This window comes from Mesoplodon densirostris, chromosome 18 (assembly GCF_025265405.1).
Source record: "Mesoplodon densirostris isolate mMesDen1 chromosome 18, mMesDen1 primary haplotype, whole genome shotgun sequence".
Taxonomy (NCBI): Eukaryota; Metazoa; Chordata; class Mammalia; order Artiodactyla; family Ziphiidae; genus Mesoplodon; species Mesoplodon densirostris.
In genome coordinates this window covers 6063937-6082880 of record NC_082678.1, presented here as the reverse complement: position 1 = coordinate 6082880, position 18944 = coordinate 6063937, and the positions used below count along the sequence as shown (strand labels likewise).

Below are 18944 nucleotides of genomic sequence, written 5' to 3'. Positions count from 1 at the left end.
GTAAAATATGACAGACATGATGGGGCGGAGGAGAGGAGGGATCTGCCTGGGAGTTGGCACTGTCCCCTGGGTGATGAAAGCCAAGGGGAATGGAAAACGCCAGGCCCGCCCTCACCCAGGAGTATAAAGCCTTGCATCCTTCCCTAACTCACCTAAGCACCTTTCTCTGCTCTCTGCCGACTTACTTGCTCGCTCACCTCCCTCCTTGGCACCATGACTACCCGCCAGTTCACCTCTTCCAGCTCCGTCAAGGGCTCCTATGGTATCGGCGGTGGCTCCAGCGGTGGGTCTTCCATCCTGCCTGGAGGCTCCTGCCGGGCCCCCAGCGCTTACGGGGGCATGTCCTCCTCCCGCTACTCCTCCGGGGGTGTCTGCGGGATTGGGGGCGGCTATGGCGGCAACTACAGCAGCAGCAGCAGCTTTGGTGGGGGCCTGGGTTGTGGCTTCGGCGGAGGATATGGCAGTGGCTTTGGTGCCGGCTACGGTGGTGGCTTCGGTGGTGGCTCCGGTGGTGGCTTGGGTGGCGGCTTTGGCGGTGGTGATGGGCTCCTGGTGGCCAGTGAGAAGGTGACCATGCAGAACCTCAACGACCGCCTGGCCACCTACCTGGACAAGGTACGTGCCCTGGAAGAGGCCAACACTGACCTGGAGGTGAAGATCCGCGACTGGTACCAGAAGCAACGGCCCACTGAGATAAGGGACTACGGCGTCTACTTCAGGACCATCGAGGAACTGAGGAACAAGGTACGTGGGCCAGGCGGCAGGAGGTGCCGTTCCAGCCAGCTCATTTAGGAGCAATGGATGCCTCAGGTCACTGGTTGCTTGGGATTCTTAGACAGGATAGCTTCCAGCTCCAGATCCCTTCTTTTGGCTCTGGATGCCCCCAACAGAGCTGGTCTGTGAGAAGATGGTCTCCCTTCCCCTATCTTGCTCATGCCTCTCTGAGCTCCAGATGCTCAGACCACAAGAGACCAGGGATTCCTATCCTTACATTTTACAGAGGAAGAAGCTGAAGCTTTGGGCTGTCTGCCCAAGGTCACACAGCAAATTAATGGCCGAGCCAAGGCTAAAGCCCTTGTGCCCCACCTGCCAGTACAGGAGACAGCAACCCATTCTCCAGCACAGGGGAGGAGAGAGGCTCTGACTGCACCAGGCTAGACATGCAAACCACTCATTAGCTCATGGGTCTGGGCTGTGGCGGCTGCCACCCATGCTCCCTCGCAAGGGGGGCCCCTCCCCACAGCCAGGAGGGCGTGGAAAACCCGCAGAGACAATCACTGGTGGCCCACTTTACGTGCCCTGCGTAGGAGAGGGCCTGGGGGGCTTGTGTCATCTGACTCCAGCCCCTGTTCCTTGCTCCCATGTCACCCCAGGAATCTGCTGATCCTGCTTCCCTTGGTGTCTGGCTCTGATGCTTTGAGTGGATTAGGGAAATCAGATGATGAGGGAGGGAACTCTAGCCAGTCCAGGGTTCAGTCTACCTTTTTTTTGCTTTCTTTTTGCTTCTTCTCTTTGAATCCCCTGTGCCAGCTGGATCTCAACTTTTGGGAAGGCCCCACTTTGAGGTCCTGTGCTCTGAAGACTTGAAAAGGAGCGTATGTGCCTACAGAGGACTGGCAGGGCTGACTTGTGCAGAGAGAGGAGAATTCAGATTCGGAAGGGGGTCTGGAGAGCCCGGTCACTCCCCTCTTCTGTGGGTAGGGCACTCGAAGGTTTTGCAACAACTCAGTGGTTGATACAGGATCAGAACGCAAGGGCTATTTATCTAAGGTCAGGGCTCTTTCTACCCATTCTGCTGACCACGAGTAGCCAAGTCCTGGGTCAAATCTGGACCACTGTGAGTTATCCTTTAGGCTGCCGTGGCAAAGGCTTGTGGCAGAGGCATGAAAGCAAAGTCCTAATGCAGGCTGCAGTCAGGTCTGGCTAGTGCTGTCCACTGGACCAATGACCTGTGCCCTTTCCCCCTGCAGATCCTTGTAGCCACCGTGGACAATGCTAATGTTGTGCTGCAGATTGACAATGCCCGTCTGGCCGCTGATGACTTCCGCACCAAGTGAGTTTGCAGTGGTGTTTCAGAGCATCCAGTCTCCCCTGGGTTGGGCATTTTTGGAGAAGTGTTCCCTGAACAGAGCTGCCAAGTGCCACAATGGCTGTGTTGAAAACCCCTTGGGGTCTTTGTAAAAATACAAGACTCTTGGGCCCCACCTTTGGAGTTCTGATTCAGTTATTATTATTATTATTTTTGATTCAGTTATTTTTAATAGGCTACCTGGGTGATCCTGATCCACAGCCCGATTAGGGAGCCACTGCTTTAGGGAGGGGCAGTCCCCACTTCCCCGCCTGCCCCTGAAGTGCAGGGGGTAGTCATATCTGGAGGCCTTGTGTGCTACTGGCTGGCTGAAGCCAGAAGCATCGCCCCTCCGTGAATTCTACAGCACAATCAACTGTCTTATTCTGGGCACTGTCCCCCTCCCCAGAATTTCAGATCTGAGGAATAATGGGCTCTGTGTCCATCCATGCCATCTTCAAGACTGGCTCTCACTAAACCGCCCACAGGATGCCAACTATGGGCAGAAGCTGCAGGGGGAAGAGAACAGAGCCTTCAGTGTGACCAGGGAGGGTGTCTCATTCCTTTTTTCCTGGGTCATTCCAGGTACGAGACGGAGCTGAACCTGCGCTTGAGCGTGGAGGCCGACATCAACGGCCTGCGCAGGGTGCTGGACGAGCTGACCCTGGCCAGAGCCGACCTGGAGATGCAGATCGAGAGCCTGAAGGAGGAGCTGGCCTACCTCCGGAAGAACCACGAGGAGGTGAGAGCCAAATGGAAAAGCCATCTTAGAGGGTTAGCTGGGAGGGAAGAGATGGTGGAGAGGAATGTTCAGACCCGGAACACCTCTGACTAGGGAGCCCTAATCGGTTGCCATAGTGAGACCCCTGACTGTGGACCGTTCTTTGGTTGTGCAGGAAATGGCTGCCCTGCGAGGCCAGGTGGGCGGGGATATCAACGTGGAGATGGACGCCGCCCCCGGCGTGGACCTGAGCCGCATCCTGAGCGAGATGCGCGAACAGTACGAGAAGATGGCGGAGAAGAACCGCAAGGACGCCGAGGACTGGTTCTTCAGCAAGGTGGGTGGCATTCGGAGTGGAAGGGACCCAGGACGCCTGCCTCCCTGGAACTTCCAGTGCCAACGACGTTTTCTTCTCTGCAGACAGAGGAACTGAACCGCGAGGTGGCCTCCAACAGCGAGCTGATACAGAGCAGCAAGAGCGAGATCTCAGAGCTCCGGCGCACCATGCAGAACCTGGAGATCGAGCTGCAGTCCCATCTCAGCATGGTAGGGGCGCTGCCAGGCCTGGGGGGGGGGCGGTTGCCCAGGGCCCTGGAGGGAGAGAATGACCACCCTCACTGATTCCTGATCTTCTTTCCTTCCCTCACAGAAATCATCCCTGGAGAACAGCCTGGAGGAGACCAAAAGCCGCTACTGCCTGCAGCTGTCCCAGATCCAGGGGCTGATCTGCAACGTGGAGGAGCAGCTGGCCCAGCTCCGCTGCGAGATGGAACAGCAGAGCCAGGAGTACAAGATCCTGCTGGACGTGAAGACGCGGCTGGAGCAGGAGATCGCCACCTACCGCCGCCTGCTGGAGGGCGAGGATGCCCAGTGAGTGGGGGCCCCCTGCCTGTCCGGCCCCACACTGTTCACTCACTGCCCCCTGTGTGTCTGATCATCTTGCCCCTTTCTGTCTTCACAGCCTCTCCTCCTCCCAGTTCTCCTCTGGCTCTCAGTCATCCAGAGATGGTAAGACTTTCCTCCTCATCAAGCCTGGACTCAAGACCACCCCCTGTCTCCCAGCATGTCTAGGATGTTAGATGGGGGCTTCTGGAGGGGTTGAGCTAAGGTTTTTCTCACCCAGTATCCTTATGCACCTCGGTGGGTAGAAGAAGCCATTTTCTACACCCTCCTTATGGCGAGGAGTTGGTGGCCCCCTATTTGTGGCAGATCCCATAGTTCTGGCGGTCAGCATCATGGACAGAGCCCCACATGGGTCTACCCACAAAGACCAGTCCATTTGGGCAGATCTGGATGGAACGATTTTGGGCTGAGTTATTAGGAAGCTCCAGTCTGAAGACACAGACTCTGCCCCTGACCTTAGGGAGCTCTAGTCTGAAAGAAACGTGCTGATGATATCAGTGCCGGGGCAAGAGCAGCGGGTGAAGTGGTAATCAGGGGAGAGGGCAGCAGGGAGACAGTTTGTTTAAGTGCCCTCGCACTCCTGATTTCTCCATTGCCTATCCGCCGCTGATAACGCCCTCTCTCTCCTCTTACCCAGTGACCTCCTCCAGTCGTCAGATTCGCACCAAAGTCGTGGATGTGCACGATGGCAAGGTGGTGTCCTCCCACGAGCAGGTCATTCGCACCAAGAACTAAAGCTGCTCTGCGCTGTTCAGGCCTAGAAAGCTCCCCATGTGGACGCAGATTTCACTGGGCGAATCCCCTATCCTGTCCCCCGCCCCCCCACCGCAAGCACTTCACACCTGAGCCCTGTTTCACCCCTGCCCCTCCCAGCAATCAATAAAGCTTCATTATCTGAATTGCACAACTCCCGCCTCTGCCTGGTCATTGTCAGGAGGGGTGGTGGGGAGAAAGCGGAGGAAGCATCTCTTTGGAGCTCTCATAGCACCTGGCTACGGCATCTGGGACTGGGAGAAAGGACCTGGGGGCAGATCAGGCTCAGGTCCCAAGACTGCTTTCGCCATCGCAGAAGGTAGATGTGTGTACCAGGTCATTTGTGGTGTCTACTGGGGCATGGAGGAACGTGCGTTCATTTACTCACGGATCCATTTACTTATTCATTCAACAGACATTATTGAGTGACTTTTGTAAGCCAGGCACTGTGCTAGGTGAGGGATTTCTTAACATTTGGGTCTTTAGGGATTCCTTTGAGTATATATTGAAAACTGTAGATCTCTTCCCACCCCCAATAAGCATACACACATTTGCATATAATTCATGAGATTCACGGGTCCCCTAGAGCTCATCAGTTGAGGTCCATGAACCCAGTCAGAACTCATGTTTTACTGAGAGTTTTGTCTCCCTCCATTCCACCTGCCCTTGCCTCCACAGCTGGGTCTGAATCCTGCCTGCTCTTAGTTGACATAGAGCAAGTTGATTAGCATTGCCAAGCCTCAGTTTCCACATCTGTAAGGTGGGCACAATGACAGTACCTACCCCAGGAGCTTTTTGTGAAGATTTGCATGTCAGGCCTCTACCACAGTGCCTGGCACACTGCAGGCTCAGGGCATGGCTGTGTGAGTGGTATTGTGTGAGCTACCTCTTGTCCATGGTGACTCTCGTCCATAAGAGCTTTTTTTAGAGGCTTGGGAACAGACTGACTGGTTTCTAACCCTGCTTTGTTCTTTTAAATTTTTAAAATATCTTTATTGGAGTATAACTGCTTTACAATGCTGTGTTAGTTTCTGCTGTACAACAAAGTGAATCAGCTGTACATATACATATATCCCCATATCCCCTCCCTCTTGAGCCTCCCTCCCACACTTCCTAACCCACCGCTCTAGGTCATCACAAAACATCGAGCTGACTGTGTCTTTATTCCTGCCCTGCCTGGCTCTGTTCTGAATCAGCTCCATGACCTTGGAGAGTCTCTGTTTCCCCATTTATTCAGGAAGCATGGTGAACTCTGCTTCTCGGAGTTATATGGAAATCCAGGGAGTGAATGCACATCAAGATCCAGGGCTGTAGGAGCCTCCTCTGGTGGGGAGTGTCTTTTCCTCTCTTTGGGGGGCTGGAAAAAGAGGAGGAAGGGGAGGACATCGCCTGAGTGAGGTGGGGAGGGCTCACCGCCCCAAGCTAGGAAAGAGTTGACTAGTAACTATCACTTTCTACAGCTCATTCATTTAGCCACATGAATGAAGCTTTGAGGGGGAGTCAAGGGTGGGACCAGTTAAAGAAAAGACTTAGTCTTTGAAGGCAAGGGGACTAAAAGCCTGGGCTGGAATCAGACATCCTGAGCTGGAGTCACGGCTCCTACACTGACTAGCCTGGAAGAATCTGGGCAAGATCCTCTTTTGCAAAACAGGCAGCGAAAACCCTCACTGCATAAGGCGATGGGGGATTAAATGATCTCATGTAGGAATGGGTTTAGCATTGTAGTTGGCACACAGCTGGTGCTCCATAAATGGAAGTGCAAGAGTGTGAGTTATTAGGAAAAGGAATGAAGGGATATTGGTTTCTTTGACCTCATTTTCACCTCAGGAAGGGAGGCCGGAAACTCCGGGATGTCTTTTTACCTGAGTTTTGGCTCTAAGAAGGGTTTATCTGGGGTGATCTCTGGGGGAGGGTGAGCCATTCTGGAGGTGAGTGACAGAGTTTTGGAGGAATGCGGGGACAGTTCAGGGAGGCGGGAGGTTAGAAAGACCTTCCTCGGAGACTGGGAAGGGATGGTTGTATGGCCCTAAGAGTGATAGGACTCTGGTGGGGAGGGGCTGCGTGATATTCCTAGGGATGTTGGACCCTGGGGACCAGCGTTCTCAGCTGGGCAATGAGCTCAAGTGGCATGGAGTCTGGGGAGTGGTCCACATTGGGGAGGCCACGTGGGCCCGGGCAGAGAGCACAACATATCCTTAGTCACCCATGAGGACTGCATTAAGAATCTCCAGACATCACTCTGCCTTGGAGGTGGTGCCAGATTAAAGTTTCCACCCCCAAAGGAGATCTGCTTTAGAGGAATATAGAAATGTGAGATTTCTTTTTTTTTTTTTTGCGGTACACGGGCCTCTCACTGTTGTGGCCTCTCCCGTTGCGGAGCACAGGCTCCGGACACGCAGGCTCAGCGGCCATGGCTCACGGGCCCAGCCGCTCCGCGGCATGTGGGATCTTCCCGGACCGGGGCACGAACCCGTGTCCCCTGCATTGGCAGGCGGACCCCCAACCACTGCGCCAACAGGGAAGCCCATGAGATTTCTTAGACCTGGCTGTGGTGGGCTGAGCTTCCTCTCCTTGTGAGTAGCTGCTTGACGGTGAAGGTGTAGCTAGGGGCCACCTGGCAGGAGGCAGGCTCAGAAGTGGGAGGGGAGGAAGTCAAGCAGTGGGCTTCGAGGTGGTCCCACCCTGTGTGCTGGGCCCTAGAGGGAAGGAGCAGACAGGCAAGTGTCTCAGAGTCCCACGCGGAGCCCACTGGCTCACCACCATGCCCCACTAGGGAGAGTGAAGCCAACACTTTACGTCCAGCTGCAGACCAGTGTTCTCGTCCACAGGCCCTGGCGCCAAAAGTACCCACCCAGCTAAAGACCTGGGCCATTCCCTCTGACGAAGGCAAGGCCGTCTACCCTCTCGTCACCCCAGATCTAAATGATAGGGAACTAGCAGAGTGACGTCATAGCGCAGTCTAGTGCAGGCAGCAGGCGCTGTCTCTCAGAGTCCTGGGGCCGGTCTCGGGGCCCCTCTGGCTCCACTTCCCCCAAAGCAATGAGGAAGGATGACCCTCTCTCTGCCCTCAGAACACAGCACAGAAGGGCAATGCTGGAAGGCTGCAGAGATCGCTCCTCCAACCTCCTCCTCTTCAGGGCCGGCTCCAGGTCATACAGACAGAAAGTGGCTAAGCCCAGCCCTGCTTCCTGGTCAGGCTTGTGCTCATTCCTGTTCTGTAGTCTCTCGGGATGAAGCTGAGAGCCCAACAGGACCAAGATGAATTTCTCCTAGCTGACTCCAAGGTTTTTGTTTCATGGGATAGTGTCCATTTTGATATTCTGGGTCTCCTTTAGTTTGGTGGGGGCTCCTTTTCATTGTGAAAAGACCTCAAACATGTCCAGGGGCCTGTACAGGCAACAAGTGGTCTATCTCCCTATATGGTTATCTGATCAGGTGAAGGGCACGTCCTCAAGGCAGCAGGTGATGTGGTTTGGATAATGTAGCCAGCTAGTCCCATGGGCTGGTGTTGGACGAGGCAGCCCCAAGGAGGCCTGAAGCCCAGGAGGATGGCGGTCCCGACGTCCTGACCTGATCCTCACTGAGATCGGATGCTGCCATAAAGAGGACAAGGGGGCGCTAGGGACTTCCAGGGCAATGCCTGGACTCAGGCAGACACAAGACAGGCACCAGCTCCGAGGGCTGCCCTTTGCCAGGCCAGCACTTTCCTGATGGGGTTCCCAGTGCAGTACTAGCAGCTGTAGGGCAGGCCTGGGAAAGAAAGTTTTCTTCCTTTTTCTGATGAACTTTGGGGTGATGGCATGGGAGAGAGGGTGAAAAGAGACACAGAGAGATGGAGAGAAATAGACATGCGTATAGACAGAGAAAGAGAAAGAGAGAGAGAGAGGAGTCAGAGAAAAAGAGACAGAAACAGAATCAGAGAAAGACAAGAGTGAAGGCCCTGGGCTAGGAAAAGGTAGTGAGGTTCATTCATTCATTCATCCATCCATCCATCCATCCATCCATTTATTCATTCATTCATATGTATTTATTGGATCTTACTCTTCTAGGTGTGGAGAAACCTAAGGACGAATTGAGACAGACTGAACAAGGAAAGAGACAAAGTGAGGAGGCTGGTGGTGGAGAGAGGGAGCCCTGGGCCTTGTGCCCATCTTAGCTCCCACTCACTGCAGGACAAACCCGCTCCACTTCCTTGTTTAGCTCTGTGACTGTGGCCAAGATGCTTACCCTCTCTGAGCCTCAGTTTGCTCACTTGTAAAACGACTGCAAAATGAGTAGCTACCTCATAAAATGACTCTGAAGATTAAATACGACAGGGCAGGCAAAGCAACAGGAGTCCTACCTGGAGGCCTGGAGGGTCTTTGACGGAAGAAACCATGATCCTCCAACCTTTGTGTGCCCTTCTCCTCAGCATCACTTAGCACAGGTGAATGGGAGCTCAACAGACTAGGAGGATGGACTTATTAACGAGAGGGCTGAGAGCTGAAGTTGTCCACATAGTCCAAGGGGAAGTCGGGGGCAGACACTGCCATTGACAGTCAGGAAATGGTCTTGCTGTGTACCAAATCCACACCCACAGATTTACAGTATTAGCTCTTTTGAGCCTCACAGCAACCTGGTGAGGTCAGAACTGTTTTTCACCATCCAAATCCTTTGCTTGACAACTCACTGCCCTTTGGCCATATTGGCCTTCTGTTCTGTGGCCGTATTGCTCCTCCTCACCTCAGGACATTTGCACATGCTCTGTATCACCACCCCCCGCTGCACGGCCCAAGATGCTCTTCTACTGGCTCACTCATACTCACCCTTCACTCAAGGGTCCCTTTCTCATGGCGACACTCCCTGATCTTCCTAACCGGGCCACACCCTCATTATGTGTATCCCATTCTCCTTCGGACAGCACTGCTCTTGTTTGAGGAGCACGGGCTCTAGGCACGCGGGCTTCAGTAATTGTGGCTTGAGGGCTCTAGAGCGCAGGCTCAGTAGCTGTGGCACACGGGCTTGCTCTGCGGCATGCGGGATCTTCCCGGACCAGGGATCGAACCATGTCCCTTGCATTGGCAGGCGGGTTCCCAACCACTGCACCACCAGGGAAGTCCCGAGAGGAACTGGAGGGAGCTGCAAGTGTGCACATTCTCTGAGGTACACAGGGTGTGTGGAAGCGTTGTATGGTTTAGTTAGGGGGTCTGGGGAATGGTGGGAGATGGGGCTGGAATGAAAGATCGGGATGGGCCTTGAATGCCAGGAGTGTGGACCCTGTCTTGGGGGTGAAGGGAAGTCAGTGATGGTCCGATAGGAAAGTCTACTCCGCTTCTTGCGTGGAGAAGGAGTCAGAAGGCCTGAAAGAAGCCGGGAGAACAGCCAGGAGCTGGTGGCAAAGGTCTGGGTGAAGGCAGAGTGGAGAGGGACTCGGGGCTGAATGAGCAGAGGCCAGTCTAACATTTCTCGGGTGCTCCTCATGCATCTCTTACTAGGAGATGGGCTGACTACTAATATCATCACTTTACAGAAGAGGGAACAAAGGCATAGAGTAGTCAAGTACCTTACCAAAGTCAAACAGCTAGTGAGCTTTGAGCTGGGATTGAGCTCAGGTAGCCTGGCATCAGAGCCCGCTCTCTTCTTGCCTTGCCCACCAGAATATGCTGTGACTTTCTGCCAGGGACAGTGGCTTGTAAATTCCAGGAGGGCAAGGAGCCCCTGCAGGGCCAGCCCCCAGGTTTGACTGTTTCCAGCCCAGGGGCCAAACAGTGAGCAAGCAAGTCTTCAGACGACTCCAGCCCCCAGCCTATGAGCCACGTGACACCAAATGGAGCAGGAGTGGGCTGTTCCCACCAAGCCCCCAAATCAACATCGTTCTTTTAAGCCTCTAAGCTTTGGGGAGGTTTGATACACAGCTGTAGCATCTGGAACATAGGCGGAGGGCTCTGTCTGAATCCGTCTCTAGTCAGAATCCTTGGAGAACATTGTCAGCTGCTGCCGTGTGAGAATGTTCCTCACTTTGCCTTGGAACTTTATTTGTGCCTATATGTTTCACCATCTGTGAAATCTTCCAAAGCAAAACCCACATCGTTTTTGTCTTGTTTCCCTCTGTAGGTAAGAGACCTCACACACTTCTGTTCATTATCCAGACTTGCTTGAGCCAGCTGGCTGGAGGATGAGAGTCATGTGGTCCTTTCACCCCTAACCAGTATGCAGCCAAGCCCCTGATGCAGAGCTACGCAACTGACTGGGAGCTGACCACAGATGCTTAAAGGAAAACAGAACTGCCCAGTCCAAACTGTCAACTGCAAAAGCACAAGCTACATACATAAATGCTTGTGATTTTAAGCCACTAAGTTGTGGGTTGCTTTGTTACGAGCGAAAGTTAACGGATAGAAAAGCTAACCAACACCCTTAGAGTGGATTCACTTGATGTTCCCTTCACCTCCTTTCTGCCTCTTCTCAATCTCAAAGAACAAATGGGTCAAAGTCCAAGTTTGATTTGCAGTAAGAAAGCTTTATTGGGAAGTCGAGATAAGACAGGGAGTGGGTCACCCCCAGACCAGACAGGGGGAGAGAGGTCTCCCCAGCCCTCTCAGAGGAGGGAGCCAATGGGCAGCCAGAGGAACGACATGCCCAGTCAGCCCAGTTCCAAATGGGCCTGGAGGCTTGTTGCTAGCTATTCCCAATGTCACAATGCAATGAGCAGGCTGCATCCAGGGTCTGCCTGTCTGGGGAATGCTCAGCTGAGGCGGGGCTGGGAAAGTTTACAGGGGCTCTAGTATTGCAGCTGGTAGCCTATGGAGAGATAGAAGAGAGGTGAGAGTGAAACGAGAGGACTTAGAGCAAGAGACAGAGAGACCAGGACTTGGAGGAAGATGGGCAACTGGGAGCAAGGAGGCTAGAGCTCAAAGAGCTGGAGAATCCTGAGATGGAAGGACCCTCGGGTCCTAGTGGCCCCCATCCAATTCCTGAAGATCTCCTGCAGCAGCTGGCAGATGCTCTCCCATATGAGCATGGAGGCTCATGAGGCAGCCCCCTCCTCCATGCAACAGTCTTTGTTAGTAAATCCCTTGCGTGTTGAAGCAAAGATGGCCTCAGCCTCTGCCCATAGATGCACATCCATGGCCCTGCAGTTCCACCCGACACACAAAACCACACCAGACTCTCTAGAGAAGAGCAGCTCCCAGGCACCTCAAGGCTTCTCTGAGCCAAACATTCCCAATCACGTTACCCAGCCTTTCGCTACAACTTCATAGTAAATTTTTATTTTGCAAGATTCAACATGCACAAGGGAAACTTTCTCTGACCTAGAGACCACTTCACCTATGTGACTCTTTCTTGCATTTAGACTTTATTTTTAATATATGCTCCTTTCGGCAGTTTCATCATATAACTGGCTTGTCCAAGCCAACCACTGGCTACAACCCCTGAGCCTCTTTTTTTACCTGAACCGTGGCTGACCCAGGTGTCCCCATCCTCATGATGATTAAAAGTACTGGCTATGGGGCCCCACAGAGCTGATCTCTCATTTATGAGTTGTACGACCTCAGGTAAGTTACTTACCTTCTCTGAACCTCTTTTTCCTTACCTCTAAAATGGGGATAAAAACAATACCCACCTCGTAGGGTGTGGGGAGAAATAGACAAGCTAATACACCATTTCCAACTCATCTCCTATGCTTTTGAGACTTAAGCCACGTGTGTTCTAGCCTTACCTAAGGCTCTGTCAAAAATAATGATTGGGGGGCTTCCCTGGTGGCGCAGGGAAGGCACTTTGTCTGAGCTCGTTGAAGGAATGAATGAATGAATGACACTGGGAAAGGATGAGGGTTTTGGACCCGATGGTCCCTAAGGACTCCTCTGCCCCAACACTCTCTGGTTCTGACACTCATACATCTTCACATGGCTTCGATCTTCCCGAACTTTGGGGAGTCTCTAGTCCTGGAGACTCTCGATCCACCTTTGCTGCCACGGGCACCCTCAGTCCCAGGGACTTGCCATTCTCACCTTAACTCAGGCCTGACCCAGCCAACTGTGATCCCTGTCATCTGTTCCCCTCAGCATGACTGAGACCCGTGGGCCGTTATCAGAAGTACTTTCGTCGAGGGAGAGGGAAACCTCAGGAAAGTGAATCAAGAAAACACAAAACCTGTAAGAAAGAGTCAAGTCTGAGATCCAAAGGTGGGGTAGGGGTGGGGAGGAAGCTGGCTTCTCCGAGCCTCCTGCTCTTGGGGCGTCCCCAGTGGAGCCCCTGTCTACCTTTACCAAGTCATTGACCCCTTCATTCACAACACGCACTTATCCAGGGCCTGCTCTGTGCATGCTGCTGGTTACCGGGGCTACGACAGGGACCCAGGCAGACGCGGGCTCTTTCCCGGAGTCTTACAGTGGGAGACCAACGAGTAACAGCGGCACAACCCAGGGTGCTGAGCTCCACTCTGGGAAGCCCGGGGGCTCTGGGGCACAGAGCAGCAGTCCTAATCCAGTCTTGGGAGTCAGGGAACATTCCATGGAGCCAGGGCTGGGCCGAGACCTGAAGGACTGGTTGGATTCTTCCAGGTGAAAATTGATGGGAGTGTGGTGTTTGTGTACGTGTGTGTGTAGTGGGGAGGCCAGTGTTCTGGGCAGAGGCAACTGTCAAGGCCTGGAGGTGACACTGAGTGTGGCCTAATGGAGGAACTGGAACCCGCTTTCTGGGGCTGGTGAGAGGGCAGGGTGGGTTGGTGGGGGCTGGGGATGGGACAAGGGGAGGGCTTGTTTGGTGAAGGGGAGGAGACTGAACTGGATCCCGAGGGCCCCAGGTAAGCCCGTGCCCTCTCTACACTCACCTTTTCCCAGCCCTGTGTGGGGGACAAAGCCCTGTTGGCCAAGAAATGCCACCATCTTTGGTCCGGATGCAATCCTCCTAGTAGAGAATGAGTCTGGCCAGAAGACACATGGTCTCCAATTTGGTCGGAAGCTGCACTAGAGTTGGGAAGCATCATTTATCAAACTCCCAGCACCTGCTTTCTCTGAGTAAACACCATGGCTGAGTTGCATCCACAGTTTTGGCTTCAATAGCTCCCTGTGTGCGCCCATGACACTTATCACTGGTGAGGACCCCGCCCCCCAGCTTACAACTGTGCTTGAGTTGGGTCCCTTCCTCTCTCCAAAGTTACGCTCATTGGTAACAACTATAAGTCTCCTTGGCGTTTTTGTCCTCTGCCTCCACCCCACCCGTATGTCCTCATCATGATTGTAGCTGCACCTCTTCTATGCTGGCCCCGTGACAGGCCTTTATGTAAGTCATCTGCTTGATTGCCCACAGCCACCCAACTTCACAGATGGGAAACTGAGGCTCAGACAGATGACATAACTCAGCTGACGAAGGATCTGGGCTGGTCTGGCTCTCAAGCCCACCCTCATCATCTCATGCCATCTAAAATAATCCCTGGGCACCTACTGAGTACAGAGATGAACACCTCTCACGAGCAGGAAAGCTTTGGAAATTCTCTTCTTAGGAAACAAGTAGCCACAAATGAACAATGAGTCCCTGTCTCAGCTATTTCTTGTCTCTGGACCTCAGTGTCCCCACTAGAGATCTTCAGTGTGTGGAACAAATGGATTGATGCTGAAGGGATGAGGGCACTGGGGTGGGTGGTCTCCACGGACTTCCTGAGCCAGGGAAATCCATTATTCATAATCCCTCTGAACTTTCTCTGCCCCTGGGATCTTATATCCATCTGTCTTGTTGCTACCCTCTCAACCTCAGGGCCACACCACCTTCTTTCTCTCAGGCCCAAACATGAGCCAAACCAAATCCCTTCTCTCTGTTCTCTTCCACATGACATGCTGGGATTTTCCAAGGGAACGTCTGTCAGCCCTGGCAGATACCTCAGATAAATACAAAGGAAACAAAATTCAAAATCCACTGCAAATAGTATTGTTTGAGGTGTGAAAAGTATGTATGTGTGTTGGGGTGGGCTTGCTCAAAGCATCCTCTTTATAGTAGGTCCTAACAGAAGCCCCTTCCTAGATTCTTTGAGGCTCTCAATTTTCCAATGTATTTTCCCAGGGGTGCCAATAACTATAAAACACCCCCTCCCCAACCAAAACTCTTGAGATCAAATCCAGTGGGAAACATGGAAGTAAACAAGTCAAACAGTTTTCTGTATTTGCAGGACTTTTTAAAGCCTTTGTTTTCTTAAAGTGCTTTGTGAGTTTCCAAGAGGAGGTAACAGTACCCAGAATTCCCTCAACAATTTGCTGAAGAGCTGGTGCTCTCTGAAGGATGCTGATGGGGTGGTTGGGGTCCCCCAACCCACCTTCCTCAGCTGGTCAGAGAACTTCTAGAAGGGGCCCCCACTGAAGATGGACACAGGTCATCTCAGAGTTTCTGAGAAACTCCAGCCCCAGGGCACATGAGACAAGGGAAAACAGCGCTGTGGCTCTACCCCAGTGTGTAGAAGTGGAGCGTGGGGAATGGTAGAAGGATTCCTTGCCTCCACCACCACCTCCCAGCATATCTCTCCTCCCAGCAACTATCAAGGCAGAGCCTTGTCATTGTCCCAACGGATGTCTGTGTCAGTTCATCACGTGTTGTTTTCACCATCACGCACATTAAGCCCCTGAGCTGGGGACCTTCTCTCTTGCAGCGTGTGCTACAAGAACCATATTACAACTACTACTACTACTTAAAAAAAAAAATAACAAAATAAATGACACCCATTGGTCGAGTTTCGGCTAGGTCCCAGCACTGTCCCAGGCAGGTTAGATATGCTGTTTCATGAATTCTCACAACCACGATTTGAGGAAGGTCTTGCTGTCTCAAGATCCCGAGTCTTAGAGGTTCACCAACTCACCCAAGGTCACTTAACATATAAGTGACCAGGTTTGGCCTGGCTCCAAAGTGGCAGAGAAGACTTCCCATCAATTCTCTGATGACAGGGGTTCAGATAGGTGAGAACCCAAGCTGTGCTGACTTCTAAACCAACCCCTTCTCCTCTGTGGAGGGGCTGAGGTCTATGCTTGTTGAGCACATGTTGAAGTGTAACTGATGAAAGAAGAGCGGCCAGGGCTGGGGACCCTCTGGCTCTACTGATTGATGATTCCGAAACTCATCAATCTCAAAGAAAAGCTACATTTTCCTCAAGCTTTCGCCTCCCTGCAGGGCCTCTCACCTCTCTCTCCAATGTCATGGCTCCCCTCAGCCGCAGGGGAAAGTTGCTCTAGTTTTTTCTTAGGCCCAAACACGAAAAAAACAAAATCCTCTTTTCTCTTCTCTTGGTTTTCTTCCTTTCGCTTCTCTTCTTGGTTCTGTCTGAGATGCTTTGGAATTTTCAGAGGAAATGTCTAGGAAGCACAGGGAGAACTTTATGGGAATGAACAAGGAGTATTCAGAGCCTCTAAGACCCTGTGAGATGGAGTGATGCTTGTGGGACTAAGGGTAAAGGAAAACAAGAGAGTCTGTGTCCAAAGCTGCTCCTGCCGTTAAATCTGGGTCCTCAGTCCCCTTCCCAGGTCATCCATGCAGTTGGCATTATTTCATTCTTTTTATGGCTGGGTAGTATTCCATTGTATATATGTACCACATCTTCTTTATCCAGTCATCTGTTGATGGACATTTAGGTTGCTTCCATGTCTTGGTTATTGTGAATAGTGCTGTTATGAACATAGGGATGTGTGTATCTTTTCAAATTAGAGTTTTGTCTGGATATACGCCCAGGAGTGGAATTGCTGGATCATATGGCAACTCTATTTTTAGTTTTTTGAGGAATCTCCATACGGTTCTACCTAGTGGCTGCACCAATTTACATTCCCTACAGCAGTGTAGGAGGGTTAGGCTGAGGAATCTTCTAATGTCACATCTCTAGAGTGATCTCAAGGGTTGCTCTGAGGCTGCTATGAGCCCTTTGCCTATGCCCACATTTCCTATTTGTGCAGGGCAACTGCTGGGGATGGGGGGAACTTGGGGGTGGGTCCCCCAGTTCAAATACTGACCCCACCTCCAGAGGGTTTCCTCCTACCAGGTGGTTTTGGGAAGAAATCAGAGTTCAGAGAGGTTCACTGACTTGTCTAAGGACCAACAGCTAATTAGGGACTCCCTCTCCTCCTGGATTTGAGCCCACGTACATGGGATTCCATGGCTCACTGGATTTCCTTTTGGCATCTTGTCTTAGTCCCTTACAAGGGATTTAGAGGTGTTTCTGGGTCTCACTGGATATATGCTCCTAGTTTGCCCAGCTTTCCGTAGCTGCATCTCCTAATGGTCCCACTAAGCTCCACCCCCAATAGAACTATGAATTGAGGGGACTGTCCTATTCTGGGAAGTTTGTAAACATTTGGGTTACATTATGATTCCAGCAGGGATGGTACTGGGAGGAGGGAGGTTGGGCTGACTGCCCACGAGGTCGTGGCGGGGCCGTGGCGCGGCCAGGTAGTTCAGCTGGGAAGGTGTGGCCAGTTTCTATGAGCTCCAGCTTCTTTCACAGCTGTGGCTGCAGCGGCCCCTTGTGGCCATTTTGCGTTGGAGGCAACTAAGTGTCAAACTACAATTTTAGAATTCGGAGGGGAGGTACGTTTCCTTAGATGGCCTCCTCCACTCCTCTGTTGCCCAGAGAGGGAAAGACACACGCCCAGGGTCCCACAGCTAGAATCTGGGCCTTTGGACTTCCAGCCCTTCTGGGGCTCTTTCTTTTGTACCACTCTCAGCTCAGGGCCCGTTTGCTCTCCATAGGGAGGCCAAGGAGTAGACTGGAGTGTAGGGCCTGCCCTTGCCCAGACAGACCTCTCTGACCCTTCCTCTCTTCTCAGAATTGAGCACAGTCAGAGATGCAGAAAGGGGAGGGCCGCCTCCCGTGGCAGGGCGGCGAGTCCCCATGAGGCCTCCAGGGGGCGCTGTGGCACCGAGTTGGCGTGGTCCTGGGCGCCCGCCGCACAGGCGTAATGATCTCAGCACGCTGAGGACAAAGGGAGCTGCACGCGGCCGGGGAGCTTGTAAAGTCAGCCCGGTGGCCCGCAGCCTGCTCTTTCCGAAGCCGTGGCTGGCTCGGGGGCGGACGCCACCGCCTCCTTCCGTGGCCCAGATGCCAGCCTCTGATCCGCCTTGCAATTCCCTCTTCTCTCAGAGCCCAGACTCCATCCAGTGCTTTGGACTCGACACCCAGAGCCCTTTCCTCCATACTGTCGACTTCCCTGAGTTTGGCTCAGGGTAAACGGGAAAGCTGCCATGGCTGGAGGCAGAGGGCTTTGGAGTCCGCTCCAATGCCACCTGCCCCTGTGGCTTTCAGCAAGTCACTTACCTCTCTGTACCTCAGTGTCATCTGTGAAATGGGTGGTAGTGATCTCCTTTGGAAAGTTACGTCCGGGCGCCTGGTCTAGTGTAGCTAGTGTTGGAAATGTGGGGGGCGCCGGGTCTGGGCTGGGATGTCCGAGGCCTGCTTTATCTCCGTGAGGCAGGGGCAAGCTTCCCTGGATTCCGGGGGTGCAGAGTGTGGGGCACCACTGCTCAGGCTGTCGGAACCAGTGTGGAGATGGGGCTGACGGGCCAGGGCTGGGGGGGTCAGGGGCAGGGCAGGGTGTGAGGGATGTGGGGTGAGTCACTTAGCAGCCCAGACCCTGGGGAGTGAAGGGGAGGGAGTATGGCAGCTGGCCAGGCCTGGTGGCACCAGGCACCGGGGCAGCCCTGCAGAAGGAGGCAATGGTGTGGGCACTGCGCCAGCCCCACCCCACCAGCTCCTGCCCTGCCCACGTGCCCCAGGAGCAGGGGTGGAGCCAGAGGAGAAATGTGGCTGGGATCTCTCAAGGTGTGGGCAGTGGGGTCCAGAGGACCTGATGGGAGTGAGGGCCAGGCTGCTGTGCCCCACCTGCTGCCGACTCCCTCCTGCTCTCCCTCCTTGCTAAGGCTTTTCTTCCTGCCTGAAGGTCTGGGGGTGGAGAAGAATGCTCCGTGGGCCTCTCCCAGCCCTGGTGGAGTCACCATCTAAGACAGAACAGACCGAGGCGGTGTCCACATGGGCAGCAGGCCCATTGTAACTGACTGCCACACCTGCATGGGTCAGGGTGCCCGCAGGATACAATGATTCTCGGGGTCAGCTGAAAGGACTTTAGAGAAAGAACTATTTTTGGAGGTCTGGACAGGAGCAGGGATGGGGTAACAACCGGGGTGCGGGGGCGGGGGGAGCATGGGAGCTGAAGGGACAGTGGAGGGGGGAGCAGTGTGATGGGAGCTGCTGGGGGCTGAGGGCAGGAGGGCTGCTCTGCAGAAGCAGCGACCACAGCTGCCCTGGGGGGGAGTATATGCCCAGCGTCTTTCTTCCCTCCTGTCCATCTCCTGTAGCTGCCCCCCACTGGCTGATCCAACGGGGCAGCCAGAGATTAGCCGTCGGGGCACAGAGCAGGGCCAAGAAGGGTGGAGAATACATCTGGAAGGATGCAGAAGAATTATCAGCGTGGTGGGGACACAAACATAAATAGCCAGACCTTGCCCTCAAGGAGCTCACCATCTAGTAGAGGAGATAAGAGCCAACGAACTCTCACC

At 53.4% G+C, this 18944-nt stretch overlaps 1 protein-coding gene across 3 annotated transcripts; it reads left to right on the top strand.

The window, feature by feature from the left end:
- The first annotated feature begins 213 nt into the window (after positions 1 to 213).
- Positions 214 to 4427, top strand: LOC132479049 (keratin, type I cytoskeletal 14-like). 3 transcript variants are annotated; one of them, XM_060082592.1, is made up of 8 exons: positions 214 to 287; positions 411 to 744; positions 1971 to 2053; positions 2654 to 2810; positions 2965 to 3126; positions 3210 to 3335; positions 3439 to 3659; positions 4313 to 4427. In XM_060082592.1, exons 1-8 carry the CDS (start codon positions 214 to 216, stop codon positions 4425 to 4427), a joined length of 1272 nt encoding a protein of 423 aa, XP_059938575.1. The 3 variants fall into 3 exon arrangements, with proteins under 3 accessions (XP_059938575.1, XP_059938573.1, XP_059938574.1); XM_060082590.1 differs by adding an exon at positions 3751 to 3797 and having other exon boundaries at positions 214 to 744; positions 4330 to 4427; XM_060082591.1 differs by having other exon boundaries at positions 214 to 744.
- Positions 4428 to 18944: the final 14517 nt, after the last annotated feature.

Excerpts from the sequence above, each read along its gene's own strand:
- LOC132479049 (XM_060082590.1), top strand. The coding sequence starts at position 214 with ATGACTACCCGCCAGTTCACCTCTTCCAGCTCCGTCAAGGGCTCCTAT. Across the intron at positions 3,127-3,209 it reads AGGACTGGTTCTTCAGCAAG|ACAGAGGAACTGAACCGCGA; the intron begins GTGGGTGGCATT and ends TCTTCTCTGCAG. Across the intron at positions 3,798-4,329 it reads CTCTCAGTCATCCAGAGATG|TGACCTCCTCCAGTCGTCAG; the intron begins GTAAGACTTTCC and ends CCTCTTACCCAG.